Source organism: Gallus gallus, chromosome 5 (assembly GCF_016699485.2).
Source record: "Gallus gallus isolate bGalGal1 chromosome 5, bGalGal1.mat.broiler.GRCg7b, whole genome shotgun sequence".
Lineage (NCBI taxonomy): Eukaryota > Metazoa > Chordata > Aves > Galliformes > Phasianidae > Gallus > Gallus gallus.
The window spans coordinates 27,038,246-27,060,640 of NC_052536.1; the positions used below are offsets into that span (position 1 = coordinate 27,038,246).

At 43.7% G+C, this 22,395-nt stretch overlaps 2 protein-coding genes across 6 annotated transcripts in view; both read left to right on the forward strand.

The window, feature by feature from the left end:
- Positions 1–14,348, forward strand: part of SYNJ2BP (synaptojanin 2 binding protein) — an 89,942-nt gene extending 75,594 nt beyond the window's left edge. For both annotated transcript variants that reach the window (XM_015287555.4, XM_421176.8), the window contains one exon: positions 11,251–14,348. In XM_015287555.4, the coding sequence (XP_015143041.1) occupies positions 11,251–11,493 (243 nt within the window). In that variant the 3' untranslated portion in view covers positions 11,494–14,348. The remainder of the gene's footprint in view (positions 1–11,250) is intronic.
- Positions 14,349–15,400: 1,052 nt separating this feature from the next.
- COX16 (COX16, cytochrome c oxidase assembly homolog) overlaps positions 15,401–22,395 on the forward strand; it is a 38,798-nt gene continuing 31,803 nt past the window's right edge. The window contains exon 1 of one of the 4 annotated variants that reach the window (NM_001197057.2): positions 15,401–15,510. In NM_001197057.2, the coding sequence (NP_001183986.1) occupies positions 15,451–15,510 (60 nt within the window). In that variant the 5' untranslated portion in view covers positions 15,401–15,450. Of the gene's footprint in view, positions 15,511–15,726; positions 16,728–22,395 lie in introns of those variants that run through there. The other 3 variants (XM_040700965.2, XM_025150715.3, XM_040700966.2) reach the window with 3 other exon arrangements.

Here is a 22,395-nt window from a genome sequence, read left to right on the forward strand (position 1 = left end):
AGTAAAGAACTGCCTGATAAATGTAAACCTCTGCCTTTTAAGCGCTGCAGACTGTCTGCAGTTCTGAATGAAGTTCTGTTGTAATGCAGTGCAGAAGTTCCTAGTGGGCAGTCATGAAGGAGAAACTAGAAGCACTCCCTGAGCACGTGCCCTGCTTCAATTTCAGGCACCTGATACACACCACTGGATACTGTTTTGCAGTTTTCCTTCATCCTCACAATCTGTCAGTGTGGGAAGGTGAGGGAGCTTGATGCAATTAGTGAAAATCTAGTTAGTGTTGTCTCAGCCACTCTGACTGCTACATGGTCCTGTGGTACCTGTTTTTATAAAATCACTTAAGCAAATTAGTTGTGGGTTACAATAAAGAGGTTCATCGAACTGGGATTAGGAATTTGTCTATAAGGAGCTCGTTCATTTCATGCTGCTTGTGTTGATAGTGACCAAAATCAAGTAGTAGCAGCATCACGGTGTCTGAGAAACTCATCAGGAGGATGGGCAATCCTGGGGAGCTTATGGCAGCAATTTCTCCAAAGGGAAATCAGTTGGACCACCAGTAGCAGAGCCCAAGCTTCCTGCAGTGTTCTGAGCTTTCGTGCCTTGCTATGTGTTGGTATTATGGGTGCTTCAGGAAGGGGATGCTGCAGGCACAGAGCGAAGGTTTTAGCATGCTGATAACATTGTGTGTGTGTGGATTAAGTCAGGATGACTTCAATATTGGGTGAAGTCCTTCTGTTTGATCATCTGTTGGTAAGTCACTGTTCCTGACAATCCCAACTATACATGCAAATGACCCTCCAGGGAATAGCAACATATTTATGTTCTTTATGAGTTGCCCTGGCTGACGAAAGAGGTTATTTGAACTCTCACAGATTGGAGGAAAAAAAAAAAAAGGCTATTAAACATTAGAAAAACCCTTTAAAATAAAAAAGACAAAAATAATTACGTCTTTCCATAATATGATATATTGAATTTCCTGGCTTACAGAACAAGGACGTGATATAGCAAAAGGATAGAAGTTGCAAATTGCTGTAAAGCAAGCATAAAGGAAGAAGAATACATCTGTGCTTTCAGCAAAAAGCCAGTGAAAGTAATTGCTGGCTGTACGCTCGCCTGCAACAATCCACAGGTTTGAGGTCCCAGCCGTAGCATTGCTTTTCAGAAGCACTTGTCACTGCATCCTGGGAAAACAAGGAAGTATGCTGTGAACTCGGGGTGCTGAAAAAGAGGTGCAATTATGCTATCACAAAGCCTATTCTTTGAGCATATATAAGGGTAGGTGCATGCAGATATAGGGGACTGTGAAACTGCTGTCAGAGGGCTCTTTTCAGTGCAAGAGCATGCTTTGTGATTACTCTGCAACTCTTCAGTACAATTTGGACTTGTTGGAAGGCAAATGCATAGTTGGCATAGCTTATACCTCCAGACACATGTAGAAAGGTTGACTGCCAGTGGATAAACTGCGGGCAAATAAGCACAAGCCCCATTCATTTGTAGGCACGTAGTGAGTGTGCAGTGCCTGAAGATAGCTGCCTGAGAACACAGTAGTATCTGGAGGACCAGAGGGAAGATGAGTGCTTTCTCCTTCCAGGTTCTTCAGTCTGGGAATATTCATCAGTACTGAGAGTAAGGACACCATGTCACTGCAAGTTAAAGATTCTGAAAAAGCTTCTGCTGCTTAACCCATTCACAAACAAGATGACTCATTCAACTTCCCAACAGCAATTTCCCATGCTTCTGAAACTTCCTGTCTTAGATAAGCTATGGAGCTCCGTTCTTACCAGAGTGACAACAGTTGGTACAGCATGTCTCAGAAAAGAGCAAACCAACAGGGGAAGAGAGAAAAACAGCTTTGAATCAGTACCAGAACTGGAAGATAAATGGAATGACTCAAAGAAACCACTCCTCCTCCCTTCATCAATATGATTACTGCCAAGAAACTGGAACGGTTGCTATTTAAATAAATTGTTCAGCACCTTGCTATAGGCCACATGACAAAAAATTATAAGAGAAGCGAGGCTTTTCTGAGCATCAAGGAAAATAACCCCTTTTATTCCCCAGTGGCCAGTGGTGGGACAGCAATAAAGTCCGTGAGTCCTCTGAGCCCTTTTGGAAAGATCTGAAGTTGATGCTCATCAAAAGAAATGAATTGAGAGACATTGATTTGATTCACCTTAAAGATTGTTGATGCTGAAACTTTACCCGAGGGCAGCAGAGACAGAAAGTTTTATTCTTTTATCATCTCTCGTCTTGTTCTTCTTGAAGGAGGAATAATTTCTTATGATTTATATGTATACCAGAACAAGTCGAAACACTGCATTTTGTAGCAGATTCCCAGCCTGAAATTATTTATCTGTCTTGCAAATGCTCTAAAGTTATTATTAAAAAAAAAAAAACAACAACAAACAAAAAGCAAACAAAACAAAAAAGAAAACAGCACAAAAAAACTTAGGAGAAAGCTTAGTCTATTAGTAGGACGAGTTTGGATTTCTAAGAGCATTTTCAGAGAATCATAAACCTGGAATAAATTTGGCTCAGAAATACTTGAATGGACTGGTATGAATTCCACTGGAGTCAACATAATCAAAATTTGGCTGCATGACTTGAGAGATGGTGAAGCAGAGTTAAACATCTGAGAATGGTCAGGCTCTGGCACAGGCTGCCCGGGGAGATGGTGGAGTCACTGTCCCTGCAGGTGTTCAAGAAATGTGTACATGTGGTACTAAGGAGTGTGGTTTAGTGGGCAACGATGGTGGTGGATGGATGGTTGGACTAGATGGTCTTAGAAGTTTTTCCCGTTCTTAATGATTCTATGATTTCGTGATCTCTATTTGCTTCCTAAATTATGACCTAGAGAAAGGCATTAAAACTGACTAGAACCAACACTGGAGTTAGCATGCAAGGCTAACTTCCATATGTGATCATCCTTCAGAAGGCTCTTCAGAGTCAGACTGATATCTCTTTATCCACTTTCCTCTTGTACTCACTGATCCTTTTCACCCATTTGCTCCTTTAAATACCAATGGATCTATTTTGTTATTGTTCAGTATTTCTTCATAGAAAACACATTCCAGGAGGAGAAGAGAGAGGCCTGAATCAGAATGAGTGTATTTGTGGTTTTAGAAGTCAGAATCTTACTGATGCAGCACTGCGAAGTTCCCCTGGGAGTTAAATAGCACTCTCTCTCCTGAAGTCAGCAGGACTCTCAATTCAGTTGACAAGGATGTTCTCCAGATGATAACACTCTGAAGGTTAACTGATGGAGTCTGCGTGGTGAATCCTGCAAGTGAGGATTCATGCAGGCATCTGGCCTGCCTACAGTTGGTTGCTGACACTACAGTATGAGTATTAAATCATCATGTCAAGTTGGATGGACGTGCTTGGTAAAGCCACACAAACTGAATCTCCCTGTGGAGGCTGTGGGTCTGTATTGAAGGGACAAGTGATGCTGGCTGGTACATACTCCTTTCTCTCTGTCTAGTCACTTGCCCTTTTTCAGCTAAGGCAGAACTGACAGCATATAACAAACTTGCATCAGAATCGTGCTTCTCTTAAAGTAGTTTGACTTCCAGGAAACTTGCTGAGACAGGCAAGCTTGCTGAGTCAAGGACCAAATGAGGGCAACTTTTTAGTCACAATGAATAATTCAACCCCAAAGCTTTCCAGGTCCATCCCCAGATACACATGAGCTCTTGTAATGTTATTAAAACTAGAAAGCTTTCCTTAGCCTGAAAGCTCAGAGAGAAGGGATTAAACATCAGAGAAGGGAACTTCAAGAGGCATTTGCGTCACAGTCAAAAGCAAGAGAAGCTTTTATAAACCATTCTGCAGCAGGTCCTAAGGAACCAAGTAATACCCATGGTTTTTTTCCTTAGTCAACAGTTGCTAAAAAGTCAGCTCTGTTGTGAGGAGCAGATGTGTGTTTTGTTGTGCAGAAGCACACATGCTTGTCTGTTATTGGCAGAGGACAGAGCACTCCAGACAGGCAGGAAAGAGGGACAGAAATGAACAAACCAACAAACCGTAAGCAACCACAGGATATGAAAAAGCCCAAGTAAGCTTTGGTTTCCAGGCACCTGAACCAGTCCTCACACAAGCTGATGAAAAGACATGCTTTATTTTAGTAGCCTTTGAACATTGCTAGTTCTACAAGGAACAGGATGTATCTTGTTTTCTGTTTTTAAAACACCACATACATCTAGAAGAATGTTACTAATAACGACATCCTACACTCGTAAATTATCCTCATGGTTTCAGATGGATGTCATTTTCCTCTAAATACTGCCTGTAAATATGCATGAATTTGACTATATGCTGTTAGTGAACTGCTACACTGCATTCCAGATGTGCTACTGCATTCCGTAGTGACAAAATAAGATTTCTAAGGGTAGTTTGTATCGGTTGAAATTTATGAAGTATTTGGGGAGTCCTTGCAGTGAAGGCTACAATAAAAGTCCATCATTAACCTTTCTAGTCTTGCTACCCTGAATGAGCGCTCTATCCTAATGAAAGTGGTTAACAGAATAAATCCAACATGCACCTTCCAGGTCTCTCGGTAATTCCTTTTTCTCCATCTACCTACTTTTGCAGGGGAATATTATGAGATGGCAAATAACTTGAAACAGAAATCAAACTCTCAAAATGTCAAGTTCTTAGTACATCGTTTCAATTTTTTTTTAAATGGTTTGATTGTACTCCATGTGCCTCTGCAGTTATTTCAGGTTTTCTCTTTAGAGTGATCTATCTAGACAAAAATATTAAATGTGAAAATATTTTAAAAGTGAGTTTGGAGAGAAAAATGGAAGAAAAACCAACAAGCCACCACTGCCACCAACAAAGGAAACCAACATACCAAAACATTTTAAGCTCCCCGGGACTGGTATAAATGTGGATATTTTGCATCATCTATTTTGCCTTATTGTTTTATTTTTGCAGCTGTCTTTCTAAACCAAAAGCTCTGTGGCCTTTCTTTTATAATGAAGCATAACAGCTTGGAGCTAAGTTAATTCATACCCTCTGGGGAGTTCATCTCTAGCCACACCATTATGGAGCCTTTGAGCGTGACTGTGTGTAAGAATGCTAAGAATACATCTCCTTTTCACAAACAAAGATGGCAAGGAAAAACCATGTCCTTTTCACCAAGACCTGATGATAAATGAAAAGTGTCAGAAATGTAAATGAACTGTCTAAGTGTGTTGATAGGCTTTTGAAACTGGAAGCTTTTTCTTAGGAGTCCTGCCAATGCTGCCAAAGTCTTCCCGTGTTCCTATGGCTTCCTGTATTCTCTGTACTCATTGCATTGCCATCCGCAGTAACCTGCTGCTGTGCAGTGTTAAGAAAGAAGGCTTCAGACTGAGATAGAAACGCAGGATTTTCTTGGTTACCTATTCAGGAAAAAGGATACTGTTAATGCCCATTAATCCATGGATGTGGATTGGCCTGGACATGTTCAACTCACACTTTGTGTGTACATATATATTTATGCATATTATGACATATGGACGATCATGCTGGGCAACAGCTGTTCTCAGCCACTGGTCTTGAAACAGAACCACTTCGGGTACCAGTAAAACCCTTTGCATTCTGTAAGACATGTCAAGGAGAATACTGTACAGTAGCTCAATGGATATGTGCCCTGTGTGGATGCTACCTCATTTTCAGCAAGGCTGCTAAAGTGGAAGTGGCAGTGCGTGGCTTAGCAGATGTTCAGTGCTGAACCCTCATAGGCTCAACCTGATGATAAGAATTGAAATAATTAGCATGCATTGTTTGAAGAATGTAATGTTGCCTCTGGCCATCTTGATTTTCACAGACTGGAACATTACATGGTGCCTTTGGGAGGGCTCACTTAAAAAATATTCCTTGACTTATGCTATGCCTGTCCAATGTTTTGGCTTGCCAGGGCCACAATGAGTGAAGAGGAATTGTCTTGAGATGCATATCAAATATATAATATAGTTAATGTACTTAAGAAACAAAAATTATTTTTTATATATTTTTAATTTAAATGTAAAAAACAGAGCAAGAGAAACATAAAATTAGTGGGATATGTAACCTTGTATTTCTGAAAATAATTCAGTGTCTGGTTTGATGGCGCCGGTTGCAATTCTTAGTGAGTTCCCAAGGTGCTTGTCAGAAATTTTTGATGAAATATTACTCTTCCTGTGATTCATCCTTGAAAACGGTTGTTTACAAATGTACGTACTGCCAAAAAGTGATGACGTATAAAGCGTGACTGTGAAGCACGGGATATTTTTGTCTTTTAAGACGGGTCTTATAAAAGTCTGGTAAAGAGACATAATCACATTTTTCTTTGAGTTGAATGTCTGGTTGCAACTCCATGCATTTCATTTGCAATTGTGTAGATAATGTATTTATGTCAAAAGGAAATGGAGTTGTGAATATGAAACAAAAAGATGATTATTTTGGAAATCTGAAACCTATTCTCAAATTCTTTTATCAAAACCGAAAGCAAGGCTGCATATTTTATGCTAATCACAGGACTGTGTTTAAACAACACATAAAAATGCGTGAAATTATTTGGCATAACTTGAGCTTGCCATAAGTTTCATTTTGAACTGTTATGGTTTGAAACATAGCACAGATAAGTTGATTCTCACCTTGAAGACACATGCTTAACTCATCTAAATGAGTAGTCAAATCCACCAAGAATGCTGTATCTACGAGCCATTATTCATCTTCAAGTTCTGGCACAAATTTTCCTTTTGATTCCATAAATGAATTGATTTCATTTTGCAAATCATAAAATCTTCTTAGCACTTTATCCCGACTTAGCCACCTTCCTTCAGAAAAGTAAATAATCAACATCCATTTTTTTAAGGAACTCCTGGAACTGGCAATGATTCCATCGCTTGGACTTTGTGAAATTCATAGCTTTGATGACAATTTGCTTGATGTTATCCATTTTTAAAGCTTTTGCACATAAATTTTCTTGATGTCTGATGCAGTGATATTTCATCAAAATGAGTTGCCAGTGGTAATTGCATCATCTTCTATTAATTTTAAAAGTTATTCTTTTTTACATATCATCGTTGGAGCACCATCAATAGCTCTACCAGATATGTTGTTGACAAGGGTTAACGAAAATTGCTTTAACAAAACTTTTACTGCTTCATACAAATGAAGAGATTTAGTTTTGTCTTTTAATAGCACTAAAGAAGCAATTTCTTCAGTGATTCATTATCAATACCTCTGATGAAAATGAAAACTTGTGCCATATCTGTGGCATCGGTACTTTCACCTATTGTCAAGTCATAAAAATTGAAATTAGCAGCTTTACTCTCCTGATTTCCTTTGACAGAAGTTCTTATTTCTTCAGTGTACCTGGCTACAACTTTACAAATTAAGCACAGTGCCATATTATTTGTCTTGACACTGCACTGTTCTCAATAAGCAACACAAGCATGTGCCATGTGTAATACACGTGGGGTTTGATGTGTCTGAGTGTGCGATGGGCACAAGAAACACAGTCAGCGCTGCCCTGCACCCTCCCCTTCCCTTGGTTCCAGTGACAGTGCCAATCGCACACCAGTGCTTTGATTGCTGCCGAGTGATGGGTGCACCCCGGGGCACAGCTGCCGCCATGATGGTGCGGGCCAGGGGGTGGCCACACCACAAGATTTGCCAGGCCACACGTGGCCTGTGGGCCGCGGGTTGGGTGTGCCTGACTTATACTTCTGTGTGTGGCCTGAGCTGCCCCAGGTGCATCATCCGGCACAGCACAGAAACTATTGCATTCAAGCATTTTGTCTTAGGATCTACAACTACTCAAGCTCTTCAGCCTCTTTTGAAAGGAGCTCCTTTTGTGACACTACCTCAGAGTATGTCTAGTATATGCTGACAGACACAGAGTGCTTAGAGTGTAGCTCGGAGCTTCACTCTCTTTTGAAAGAGAAGAGGAGGAAAACAGCTCACTGATAGCATTGTCCTCTGCAGGGCAGAGGGCTCAGCCTCATCCATTGCTGGATGGCATTTAAACCTGTGTTTTCCAGCTGCTTTCCTGCTCAAACTAAAGTTTACAGGGAACTTTAAGATCTTGCTGAGAAATAAACCCTAGCTCTCAGGGTATTCAACAGGGAGAAGAGTCATGGATTGCAGTTCTTACTCCCAGAGCTGTTTATACATTTTAACCAGGGACTCATTAGTGCAAAGTGGCATGGCTTAAGATGCTGACAGGCTCGTCTAAGTGTTCCAAATGAGCTGCCTTTTGATGAGCTGAAATCCTGGTGTGGATTCGACAGCTGAGCAGAAGTAGTGCCCAACCTGTCAGGTCCTGTTTCTCCCTCAGATTTGGCTTCAATGTCTGAACTGCTGTTACCGTTTGACTCTGCAGATGCCAGCTGGGTCACTCACTGCTCTAATGCAGAGTCCCCAGAAGCAGCTGCAGCTTCGGAGGCGTGTGTGACTGTCACAAGGTGCCACGCAGTGGAAGCTGCACGTATATGCAGCCTGCGCAGGGGCTTCTGCCTCAAGTGGGGACTGGTCTGAGGAAGCAAGCAGAAGCTCATGCCCTTCAAAAGACAGAAATCCACTTGTTTGTCAGGCAAGAAAAAAAAAACCTCAAAAATTCCAAACTCCAAGAACCTTTAACAAAGATGAGAGTTCTGCTTGGGGAAACAGTGGATGTTAACAGGGTTCTGTGAGTTCATTGCTCCAGTGTATGGTTTTCAGTTGAGAACTGCCTTGAAGAGCCACAGTAAGTACATTTTCTGTGGACTCATATCCAGTTGGAAAGCATACATTTCCTCTTGCTTCTGTTGTTTTATTTAAGCTCAGTTGGCTGAATCCCATTGCAGTCAGGTTTATTTGATGTTTCTCCATTAGCTAAGTACTGCTGGGTGCTGTAGCACAGTGTTTTGTGGCAAAGAGTTGAAAACAGAGGAGCAGGTTGTAGTGTTGGTGGCATTCCCTCACAGATTCATTCTTGGTGAAGAAGCTCCCATGAACAAATGGCAAACATCTCAGCATCGCTTCCACCTTGGGAAGGGCTATTTCAGTTGCTAGGGATTCTGCTTAGAAAAGAAAACCAGATCTTAAAATCACATTTCCATACCAGGCAGTCTAACCTTGTGCTGTTCTGTTGCTTCTGGTAATTTTCTGAAGAAATCAGAATCATGCTCAGTTTTTGTTTTCCTATTACTGTTTGGGGGCATGTTGTTGGTAAGACTCATGGCTTCTTGAGAATTAAACTCACATGCGTGCATGCGTCCCAAGGAGCCTGAACTGTGTTACTTTCTACACGGGCAGTATGTTGCTTAAGTTCTTGGGAAAGAAAAAAGGGAAATGCTATAAAATCTAGAGGCAATTCTGCTGCATTTGTTGGCTTTGTCTCAGGTTCAATGTTTGAGTTTAAGATACTGAATGAAGCTTTAAAAAATAAGGAATATTCTTGTGAAAACAATCAGAGATGTCTGGTGAGAAAATTGAATAGATCAGCCAATTTTCTATGAATGAGTTGTAAATGCAGGTAGAAAGAGCCAGTGTTTATTGATTCAAGCAGTAGTTCTAGCAATGGAAACCAAGGATCCGGATGGGAGAACTGCTAATGAAAGAACTAGCCACAGGTTAAAATTATCAGAAATATAGATTCAAATGTCTGTATCTGAGGTTAAGTAGAATGTTAAGAATTGAAATAGAAGTTACATTTGAGTTGCAAGTTACAGGGTATTTGGTAAAGAACGGAAATCTATGCTTACAAGTAATCTTAGCAGCCAAATGATTCTGCTCATTCTCTGATACCTAACGATAATATCTTCATTTCCACACATTGATTTTTAAACAATGTATGTCAAAATAAACCAAGTTCCATAGTGGAATTAGCATGGTCATGGGCTGACTGCCTTCTCCATACCTTACTGGAAATTCCACGCTGTTGGAGTTAGCCAATTTACTTGTACTCAAGGCGACTGCTGGAGTGGTACCAAGATTGTTCTGGCCAGACCACAGTACGCATGAAGGACCAGATGGTCATCAGTCCTTAGAACTATAAAGCAGGCAGGCCTGTTCTCTAGCAACTGCTCCAGTGCTGCTCCCTGACAAATCTCTTGAAATCTCTAAGCAAGCTCTGCATTTCCATTGTCAGTAACAGACATCTCACCACATAAGCTCTTTAGTGGACTAGAGACAAACACCCTCTTAGCTTTTGCAGTAATTAGTATTAAATTAAGTGTAGTTTTAGACAGGAAGAGGGTGGCAGAAAGAGCAAAGGAATTTAGCATTAGCAGAAGGAGCAGCATGGACAACCTTGGGACCATTAATCCACATAAAGTGGGATTATGGGGTGGAATTTCCTCCCAGTCTGTCCTGTAAACTGTACTGGAAGGAGAATTCAGGTATTATGACCACTGTACCTGCCACAGACCTTAGGCTCTAGGACGCTGCTGTGGGACTGGCTGCATTGACAGTATATTTACCACAGACAGCTCCTTGAGGCTGATTAGTTCCAGGTGCCTCTTCTGTGTCTGCTAAGAGAAATGGTAACATGCAAAGGAGGATTTTCCATATTTATCCTAAGCCAGATACAGCTACTAAAATCTGGCACCTGTATGTACTTGTGGCCAAAATCTGCACAAGAAAGTCTACAGTATGCAGAAAGTTGTTTCATCGTGCTGAATATGATATGAAAAGAAATCAGTATTTGTGCTAGCAGAATATAACCCACATGGGTGCCAGAATCCAGACCTAGTGAGAGGCTACGATTGTTACGTTTGTTGCTCTCTACCCCACTTTTAGGAAACACCTCACAAAGAGAAATTAAAGGGTAATATGACAATAGGAAAAAGACTCCTAGATACCATGGTTTGACCGACTTGGTGCGTCAGCATGAGGATGAAAAGTGAGCAGAAAGAGCAGCTTCTTAGATGTCTCCATCTGCCTCATCAGGCTCAATTTCTTGACTCCTCAAGGTCTGCCCAGCAACAGCCTAAATCTTTTTGCAAAATTTTTGAGCCGAAGATGTTGAAGGCCATAAGCTGTTTTCCCCAGTCACTGCTCTGATGCTGATAAGGGCTATGGCTGGCAGGGCTCTGTGTGCATGTTGAAAAGTCACTGCATGCAGTCATTTGCATTTAGAGCTGTTTTTAGCTGTAGGAGATACTCCCTGCATTCAAACAACTCTCTTCAGAGCAACGGGGAATTCACCCTGCTGAGATGATGGTGCAGATGGAAATAACATTGCCACTACAGATGCCTTTTGGTACTATTAACTGTGTTCTCTTCTTGTTTGCTCCACAGATCCTGTGTGGGAAGGAGATCCCCCGCTGGGTGAACCGCCTGGCCTACTTCAGCTCCTGTATCCCTTTCCTCCAGAGCTGCCTCCCCAAGGAGTGGCTGACCCCAGCAGCCCTTCAGAGCCACATCAGCCTTGGCTTGCACAAGGAGGAGCAGGGGGACACAACGGACGAGGAGTCTCCCTCCACCTCTGCCACCCCCTCAGCCTCAGGCACCTCACGAACCTGTAGACATACCAGGGTCTGAGCTGTGCCCACTATGGCCTCTAGTAACATTCTCCTCTCTCTTGTGCTGTTTCTTCCTCAGTCACCCTTTCGCACACCGTGGTTTCTCCCCTCTTTTTTCATCTGACAACACAGGGGAGGGAAGACCCCTACCACTGAGGAGGAGAAGCTTCAGACCCTTTTCAGAGGGCTGCTACTACAGTTGCTTGGCAAAATGATTGTGAACTCCAACACTGAGCTGAGGAGTGTGGCAACTATGCTGGATTCTCCTCCCAGGATCCCCATGCTCCTTGATCCATGGAGAATGCTGCTCTCTCAGGCACGAGAGCTCATGTAGGAGCAGGGAGCACCATACTGTGATGTCCCTTCACTAGGACAGTTTTATCTTTTTATCTTTTCCCCCACCCACTTGAGCCCAGCAGCCTCCTCTGTATTTCAGCTTGGGTTGCCACATGGCAAATTTCCTGCTTGCACCCAGTGAAGCAGGCAGAGCCAGAACTCAACCTTCTCATCTCTTAGACCAGCAACAAGCTCCACTCAGCCACATCCCTTTTGTAATTATCAGGTTTCTAACTCATGTGAAGGAAATGAAAGGTGCTGATGTTCTTACAACCACCAGTTTTCATTATTCAAATTGAAGAGCTCAAATGACTGCCCTGCTCTTGAAAATAATAACAGAGAGAACCCAGAAAATGAATGTGTTACCATGGCTTTTCTTTGGAGTCAAAAAAAGAAAAAAAAAAGAAAAAAAAAAAGAAAAAGAAAAAAGGATGGGGCTAGTGCTTAGAGGCAGCTACTAAGTAGGTGCAGAGATGACTGTTGTCCATATTGGTGCTTTTTGGCACAAACCCCACTCAGTTCCCCTACTTCTAGGCAGTGTTCCTGGTTACCTTTCTTTCACTTTCCCCAGGCTGGCAAATTTATCTCCTAGCTGACATTTGCTGGCTGTTTTTGAGGGAAATGGTCCTGTGGAGCAGTAAGATGAGGGGAAGAAATCTACTGGGAAGATCAGTACTTCCTTCAGCTTTTTCTTCTGCGCCCATAAACATAAAACATGTCTTCTGAGCCACCCTTCCCCAGACTATTGCAGAGCCAACCCAAGAAGGTAAAAAATAAGCGATGAACCTGTTTCTTCCTCCTCCCTTTCTGGAGGTGGAGGGGGAAACCTAAGGCCACATCAAGAAAGCATGGATGACCCTTCCCATGCATGGGCCACCATGGTGCCTTCTCTTGTGTCAACTATTTCACTGGCATGAAAAATGGGCAGAGCTGGCTCGTTGGTCTCTCCAGGCAGGTTCTTGATATGAATCTGGTCCTTGGATGTATTTCTGCTCATTCTCATGGCTGACAAGAAAGCTGAGGAGGGAGAAAAGGACAGGTATGCCAACCCTTCCACTCAATTACCTCACCAAGAGTTCAGAAGATGCAGGAGAGCATCAAAGGGGAAACCCAAGCCTCTCTCCCCCTTCTAGCTCCTCTTGACCACACAAAGGAGGATAAAAAAAAACAGGCCTGGTGATGACAGGAGGTTGCTACTTTAGAAATGCTGTTCTCAACAGCTGCTATCAAGTCAGGACTTTCACCTCCATCCAGAAAGAACTGTAAGTCCTTCAGCGATGTTGTTTCCTTTTACTGGTTGCAGTAAGACCAAGAGCATGCTAAGTCCAACCAGCTGTTTCTTTAGCTCAGGTATATAGAATTGCATGCTCTCAGTGCTGAAGGTCCTGGCTATGATGCACATCATGTCTGCATAGACAGTGCTTCATATTTTGTTACATGTGCATACCTCCAGTGAAAAAGGAGACTCTGGAGAGATGCACTGTATGGAAATAAAACTCATGGGATGGTCCACTCCACTACTTCCTGGAGTGATGCATGTTTGGACAATGAGCCTTTTACAGCACACCTCCCATTTTCATCTTCTGAACAAACTGCTGCAAGTTCTGTACTGAACTAAAGTTATACTCCTTGGCTACTCACAGCCAATACTGCATTATGAGCAGTTTTACAGCTCCTAGTATCCAATCCAGCACCAGTCTTGATTACCCTGGCTTGTTCAGGGATGTTTAATAAGATTTCCATCCTGTTTTCCATTCTGCTGCCCAGAAACATTACACAATGTACTGTTGTGTGCTCTCTTCACCTGCAGTCATGGTCACTGTAGCCTAAACCAGCAATGCAAGTTCCATTCATCTGAAGTTCCCAGGGTGCCTGCCAATAGCCAGCAGCACAGTACGTGCAGTGAATTTTAAAATCACTTTGTAGGTCCTTCTCTGGAGGTGAGTGAGAAAAGGCCTTTCCCAGAGCTTTTGCATAGACCAGGGAAACTGCAGTCAGAAATGCCTCGTTCCTGATGTGACAAAAGCCAGCCAACCAGCACCCTCAGGTTTCTATTCTGCACCTGAGCTCCAGGTAAAACATCATTACACTTTTAGGAGAGAACTATGGCTCCAGTAGCACATTTCACAAGGAAAGCCTCTCACAGTATTTCACAAGATAAAATATTTAACTGGCTGTATTGTAACACAGACAAGAAAGCTGCACTCAGCCTTCTTGGGGACATGGATAAGTACTTGAAGTATTGGGAGTAACACTTGGGGTGAACTGCTGCTGTCATGAAAACTAGATGTTTATCTACTTTTATGTTTGTCGGTCTTTTATGTAGGGGTCCTAACAAGGAGGCATGCAACCTCTGTTCTAAGTCAAAATGAGAATATATTCCACTCTTCAAAAAGGTTTCCCCTCACCCCTCTCTGTTCAAGGTGATTGAACAACAACAAGAAGAACAAAGGGACACTGTGGAAATAAAATATATATTGACGATAGCTTTATCTCTGTAATTTAACAGCATTTTAGATTATTAAAAATGAAAACATTTTTGAAGTCTAATTTACTGCTCATCTCTGGCACAGCATGTTTGATTTAGGCACCCTTCTTATCCTTCTGAACACAAAATTATTGTTATTATCATGTAATTGTATAGCACTTGCATCACTTGCATTTAGTTTCATATTTAAATTCTCTTACTCCTTTGGTCTGTAATGTCATGGGAACATTTCAGATACCAGTAGTTATTAGTGGAAACAAAAGAGTGGTTTATAACTCTTGACCACAGCACTCAATGGCACCAACGCAGCCCCTTAACCCAGGACTTGTTGGGCCCCCTTAGAAGTTGGAATGCGAGGGCACTGACTGCAAGTGGGCCTCAGCAGCTGTGGATTATTTATCTAACAGAGAGCTAATAGCACTCAGGTGAGAGAGTAATAACAGGTAAGGTTAGCATGATGCTGGAGTTACAAGTCAAACTGTTTCTAGGGAAAGTTACAGTGAGAGGAGTGAGGTAAGTAATAACCTCTCTTCTCAGCACTTCTGGGTCTGTAGTAGCAGCTGTCTTGGTTTTGGGAGATTCATCTCACCCTCAATACGGCTTAGAGATAGGCACAGGACTGTTCTCTTGTTCTCTTTGCTCCCATATGAAAGTTGGTGTTCCTGGAATTCAGGTGTTTGAGTGAATGGTAGAACTCATTAAATTGCTACCTGGAATAAATAACGAATAGTTCTAAATCTTGGAGGAGTTTATCTGCACAGCCTGCTTTGTTTTGAAAGGACATACAAGTTTCTGGGGTGCAATGTGATGAGGATAAGGGCTAACTAACTGTATCTCAGCACGGTAACTCAGGGCCAAGCGTGGGTCGCAGCAGTCTTGCAGACAGCACTTTGGTCTCACCATGACGACCAGGCCGCAGCAACCCTGCATAGTCGCCGTGCTGGAATACAGAGCGAACTGCCACTCACGAGCGTGATACCTTAATGTAACGATGCAGTACATTTACACGACGCTAGGCAACCCGAGCAGGCCTCAGCGGCGTGCCGGCCCCGCGGAGCACAGCGGAACGCCTCGTCCGGGCTGCGCCGGCGGAGGGAGCGGTGTGGCGGGCGGCCCGGCGCCGGAAGCGGCAACAGCGGGCGGGAGAGCGGCATGGAGCGGTTCCGCAAACTGTGGCGGGGCCGCACGATGACCTTCGGCGTGCCGCTGCTGGTGAGCGGGGCGGTCGGGGAGGGGGTTGAGGCACGGGAGGTGCGGCAGGGCGGGGAAAAAGTGCTGTGCGGTTACGTTATGGACGGCGTGGCCGTAGTTTTCCGGTAATGAACGCATCCGATTTGGTGGGGAGGCGCAGCTGGGGGCGACGCGTCGCCCGCGATGAGGTGTTGCGGGAAGCACGGCGCGGATGTGCCGCTTCTCGTTTCCGTTCTTACCGGTTCGAAAACATAACAAAAAACGTACGAGCGACCAGTCTTCCGAAAGGAGAAGGCACCCCTGCGGGGTGCACGTGGGTCATAATTCTGTATGGAAAAAGGGAAACGTCGCTCCGAGAGACGGAAAGTTGCAGGGTGAAGAGATGGACTCCTCCGGTCCGCCCCGAGCCCTCAGCGGGACGGGTTTACCGGCTGCTGTAAGCTCGGCATACCCGGGGAGGTCCAGAGGCATAACAGATGCAGCAGTCGTTGTGATGCCGGGGTCGCTTCAGGGATGCAGTCAGCTGGCTTGGAGAAGTTCTGCGCGGCTGTTGATACGCTGTGGGTGGCGAATGCTTTTGGTGGCTGGTGAAAGAAGTGCAGGAGGACACGTGCACTGCTGAGGTCGGCTGCTGAGGCAGAAGGGTCTCTTTGTTAGGACGGGGAGTTTGTGGTACTCTTTAGGAAGGGATTAAACAAGCAGCTGCCAGCAGGGCTGCGGGTCCCAGGCCGTGGCAGCCATTCAGCCTTTGTGATGCTTTTGCACGATTTCCCATCAGTCTATAGCAGAAGTTTTTTGAGACTTTTTTATTATTATTTAATTAATTATTTTTGACTTTGCACTCCAGAATTTCATTCTGCCTTCCTTACTGCAGAATCCTTCCTCCGGAGTCAGCGTTAAGCAGAGGAACGTTCTGCTTTCTTTCTTCCTGGGGTTTCACGTCTCCCCTGCCTTAAAATTATTCTCCCCTGTGAATATTTCAGCGTGCTGCTGCTCAAAGGCTTCCTAACGAGGAAGGAAAAGGGCAATTCATGCGGCTCATGGCAGTTCCCCAGCTGAACTCTGAAACTCTGAAAGCACCTCAGGAGCTGAACGCCACTGTGCTAAAAGATCAACTGCAGCAGCAGAGGCACTGAACGTGTGCCCAGAACTGGAGGAGCGTGCCTTTGTGACCTCCAAGTTCTGCTGAATTTGGTGATAACGCTGACATGCGAGGTCCTATTAGAAGCTCGGGTGCGGTATGTTTTTTCACTAGACAGAAGTTTATTCAATACTGCCGGACCTCATCAACGCTGTTTCTTAATTTTTGTTAATTGTAATTATTATTATTTAAATGAATTTCATGTTTTGCCTCTTTGCCCCACATATTTGAGTGAAGAGCCCCTGAAGTACTGTTTAAAAAGACTCCAGTGTTAAAGAGATGGTAACTCAGAGATAGGTTAAGCTCTCACTACAAGCATACATGCACAAATATATATGAAAAACGTTTCTTCCTTTTTAGTGTAAATTATCATCTTCGTCATTTTGTTTCCCATGTGTTCATTTGGGAGTTGTCAGAATGTTTTTTGTCTGGAAGGGATTTTCTTGGTTGATCCTTAAAACCTCAAACTGACAACGGTTTTGCCAGGAAAATGTGTCAGTCGCAGTGTTTGGTCCCTCTTTTCCCATAGATGACAGTGTTCCTTTGTGAGCACCACCGAGTCTGCAGGGGATGGGGTTTAGTCCTGCAGGAAGCCCTGAGCCGTGAGTGCTTACTTTAACCCTGCAAACTTGTCACTTGTTCTGCGTGGTGTGAAAGGGAGTGCGTGCGGAGAGAGCGATGTCGGCACAGCTCGTGTGCTGCCGGCCGGGCAGCCCGAGGGCTGCAGTAGAGGTGGTGACAGCTGTGTGAGTGCTGCATGGACGTAGCTCTGAAGTTCACTGTTAGGATGGAGCGCTGTGCTGTGGTGACTTAAGTGTCTTTGCTGGCTGCATTGGCATCTCTTTCCTATCGTAGTGTAAAATCTCTCCTTATCGTGTGAAGCCTACCGTGCACGAGCATTTTCAGGGTACTTGGTTCTGTTCCAGGAGAGCTTCATCACTACTTTAAAAAACATGGTACAGACCATTAATTTGCATGCTCACAACGCTTTCCATGTTTTGCGTTTGTGGTTCTGCCTTTGGCTGATGCCAGACAAGGGTCTTTCATACCCTGTAAGCTGCAAAAGCCACGTGCACCTGTGGTTCCAGTTCTCCTGTCAGCTTATCACAGGGGAAATATGAATTTCTCAGTGTCTTTGCAGGCAGGAGCCACAGTCTCTGCTTGTTTGGGGATTTCTGTGTCACGCCTATTTAAGCATATTGCTCTGTACATGTGGTATTTCACATTTCAAGCTTGTAGCACATTACAAAGTCCTTCATATCTGTAGGTGTGGATTTCCACATTGTTCCTGTTCTTTTGCTTTCTTCTTTTTCCCTCGTCATGTAATGACTGCACGTTCACACATACTTTCCTTGTAGGTCTCTTCCTCTCTGTGGATCTTTGGTGTTTCAAGTGCTGCGTGTAGTGTTGCCAAAAGAGAAGATGAGGGCAGCCTGGAACCATGAAAGATCTTTTTTTCTTGTGAATAAATGTTTTCCTAAAATGTATTTCCACCAGTGTTCATGCATGCAGCCTGTCCTACATTGCCATCTATGTTGCTGCCTTGAGCAGTGCAGGTTTTCTTTGATAAGCGCTTTGGCCCAGGTATCAGAGGAGGAGAAAGGCGTTGTTGGGTAATGCTGTGGCTGTGTGTTCATCTCCCAGGAGAGCCATGGAGAAGCCCAGCAGTGTCTCAGCCTGTGCAATGAACCGCTGGTCTCCCAGCCTTATCGACCTGCTCCAAAAACCCACATTCCCACCCATCAGGACGTGGATTTCTGTCTGTGGATGAGTTTTCTTCACTGGTGAAGTCCAGCTCAACTGGAAGCTGTGGCTCATGCTCTCTCTGTTAAAACTGTTATTGAATTATCTTCCGATAGTGTATGAAAAAGGATTACTACAATCAACATTTTTTTTACTTCTAGATATGTCAGTGCTGTTGTTAACATCGTTTACATCGCTCAAGGTGGTGGTGGGGGGAATGCAGGGTTGGGGAATTGCAGAAATTCATTAACGTCCATTACTTTGTGGAGCTTTGCAGAGAGATGTGACGTATGCAGAACTGTCAGCTCATACATTTCTCAGCTCACCTTTTGAATCAGTGCCTTCAACTTTTCTTTTTGATTCTTAATATTTGAGGAGTATTTTCCAGATAAGTATTAGACAAACAAATAGGTGCTCCTTTCTACTTTTTGAACCTGAGAGTGCCCGGAATGGTAATTTCAAGAAGGAATCCAAATCTTGGCTTTTAGGAGCTTCTGATGAAGGAGGAGGTGGTATCCAGCAGCTGCAGCTTGGCCACCATGGCAAACCTGGTTTTCAGACAGCTGCAGCTGCTGGGTGAAGTTCCCGGGTCATCTGAGCATCCCGAGCCATCAATGTGTGTAATGCAAAGTGACAGGGCTGTGGCTGAAAATGCCCTTTTTTGCTAATTGCTCACACTGAGGAACATATGGCTTGCTGTCTCTTCTGCATTGTTCTTAGGTTGGTTTCTACTTAATGTGTTTGCCGTGCTTTCCAACCTGTTATGAAATGGACATTTTAATAAACAAAGGTTTTGGTTTTTTTTCTTCCTAAGACAAAGAGTAGTAGTGTTGCAAGTGACAGCCTGACAGAGCTGGGGCTGTGCGGCTTGGAAAAGATAAGGCTCTAGGGAGACCTGAGAGCAGCATTTTGGTATCTAAAGGGGGGCTGTAAGAAAGAAAGGGTCAGACTCTTTAGCAGGGACTGCTGTGATAGGACAAGGGGAAATGATTTCAAGCTAAAAGAGGGGAGATTTAGATTGGACATAAGGGAGTAGTTTTTTACAATAAGGGTGGTGAGGCACTGGCACAGGTTGCCCAGAGAGATGGTGGATGCCCCATCCCTGGAGACACTCAGGTCAGGCTGGAGGGGCTCTGAGCACCCTGGTCTCGCTGTGGGTGTCCCTGTTCATTGCAGGGAAGTTGGGCCAGAAGGCTTTTAAGGGTCCCTTCCAGATCATACGATTCTGTGAGTCTGGATGTATGGACTGGTTTTACTGTATTGTGGCCTGTAGCCACCTGTATTTGCAACTGTCAAGTTGACTGCGTTGAACATACTCTGCCCTGAGCTGGTTAAGCCAGTACTTGGGCCAAGTGTAATACTTTGCCTGGTGTTCCACGCTGTTCCACATAGCACTGCACAGGTCTGCGTTACTGGTTGGTTGTGACTGCCTCTGGTTTATGCCAGGTGCTGCCCCAGGTGTGGATGCAGCCATCTATTGGTGTGTTTAATCTGTTTCTGGATGAAGTGCAGTTTGTGAGCTCGACTGTATGCAGTAAGTCAGAGCACTCCCTTACTTGATTGTGCTCTTGAATCAAATGAAGGGATTTGTATTCTTGTTTTTCCCCTGATCTGAGCTGACGGTGATTCCCGCTGGTTGCAAACAAGAAGAAAGGCAGGCCCCGTTCTGCTCCCAGTGGGAGCTGAGTGAGGTCTCAGTTTCTGGGAGGATTCTGCTCCGGTTCTCTCTCAGCAGCCCGCGCAGCACTGGCAAACAACGACAGTGAGTGGGAGCTGGCAGAGGAGGGCGCTTCAGGCTCGGCTAATTTTCCTGGCAGCTCAAAGTGCTGCTTTATTTAGGGAACAAATGGGAGACTTCAGTCCCCCGGGCTTCCAAATTGCTGTCTTTCACCAGCCCTGCACTGCATACGTGACAGTTCTTTAGAAAGGAAACCCCAAAACCCTTTTGACTGTGATCACTGCAAACTGAAATAAAATCATTCACGGCTGCTCTAGTTTTGAAGCTCACGATGAATAGCTGGAGGGTTTTGCAGCAGTAGTCCTGAAGAAGAGGCTGAAAATTATCATGTTCCTTCACCGGCGATATTTATCATAACATTTTCCTGCTTTCTTTACACCATAATCTGTGTTGCCAGCACTAATTAGTGTGGTTCAATTCATGTTGGGCTCTGCAACAAATGTAACGTACCTTCGTGATCTGCCTTTCTCAGTGGCTGCTGTAGCAGGGATGAGTCTCTCTAGCAACAGGGATGTTTACAACACCACCAATTGCTGCTGCTGGAGAAATTGTTTCCTCTTATTGTTTTAGCCCAAGAGACTGAAAATGCCTCCAAAAATGTAGGGATCTGCTCTTAACTATATTCTTGTGCTGTTATGAGTCCTCGGTGAGCGTTTCGCTGTGGTTGGTGACAAACACAAGCGTTATCCATCCTAAGACACAGTTCAAGTGATCAGCCCGATGCCACCCATAACTAATTGCATAACATACTTCCCAACGGAGAAGTGAACAAATAGATTTTTAAAAAGAATTAGAGAGAATTTTATGTCATTTTTTTACATAAGACATTTATTGAGGCTGCTGAGTGTATGTGACAGATGGTGCTCTTATGTCACATCCTATCTTTCATTTTGTTTTGCAACACGCAAGTCTTCCATGCATGCATAATTGCATTACAACATTGTAGGGTTTGTGGGGTTTTTTTTTTGTGTACTCACTGAAACATAAAGAAATGATCCAGCACGAGTTCTTTGACGGGGGGTTGAGCTCACGGTGCTGCTGAGCTGTTCACCCTAACGGGTGCTGAGTGCTGCTTCACCAACGTGTTTCCTGGTTTTACATCTTAAGGTAAACTTCAGGTGGAAGGGAGAAAGCACAGCATTTCATCACTCTGCTGAATGCATTCGAGTAATGAAGCAGGTTGTGTTCACTACATAATAAAGTTTGTGCTCTGTATCTGAAGCACATAAAACTAATAGTTCCCTCACAGAATGCTGGTGTATCTCAGCTTTCCAACTTGAGTAATCTTCAGTTGCCCATATGTTTACATTTTCTTGTGTGACTAGTGATAGGACTAGAGGGAATGGCTTCAAGCTGCACCAGGGAAGATTCAGGCTGGACGTTAGGAAATACTACTACTCTGAAAGAGTGGTCAGGCACTGGAATGGGCTGCCCAGAGAGGTGGTGGAGTCACCGAGCCTGGTGGTGTTCAAAGAGCGTTTGGATGTTGTGCTGAGGGACATGGGTTAGCGGGAACCATTGGTGAAGGGTGAATGGTTGGACTGGATGATCCTGTGGGTCTTTTCCAACCTTAGCGATTCTATGATTCTATGATTTTATGATTTAAGCATCTGTATGATTGTAAAATCAGAACAGAGGAAAAATGTACTTAATTCTCATTTTGTGTGGAGTTATGTTCCCAGTTTTCAGTTTAACCGGAGTGTCAACTTGCATCTGACCTCATGAAAATGTTGCCAACCTAATTGTTCTATTTATATGGTATCCTGAATAGCTTCTGCTAGGCTTTCCCCTGCGTCTCTTTTGTCTGGGCTGTGGTTGGAACATACTGGACTTTGCTTTGCCCTTGACTTACGCTGAGCAAATTAATTCATTGTAATGCTTTTTTTTTTTTTAATCTTGCAAGGAACGTAGAAATTATGTCCATTTTATAAATTGCAAAACTAGAAATGTGAGTAAGAAATATGGAGTATGCAAAGCCAACAAGCTAAGAACATTGCTGAAATTTGTTATGTCTTGCCCCACTTCTGATTATTTTGCCTGCTAAATCTAGATCTATCATTGTTTGTGTGTCTGTATTCTTCCCTTTAAATACAATTGTATGAACGTAGCGAGGACATCTTCCCTCATAATACGAAAGAGGACAGCAGTACTTAAGCCAAGGCCAATACTTCCACTCAACACACTGTCTGTCTCCAGGTACTTTGTTACCTTTAATGCTATTACAGTTGCACAAACTCATTGATACTTTCTTGTACTGTCATTGCTTCTTTTATTGACTTCTGAA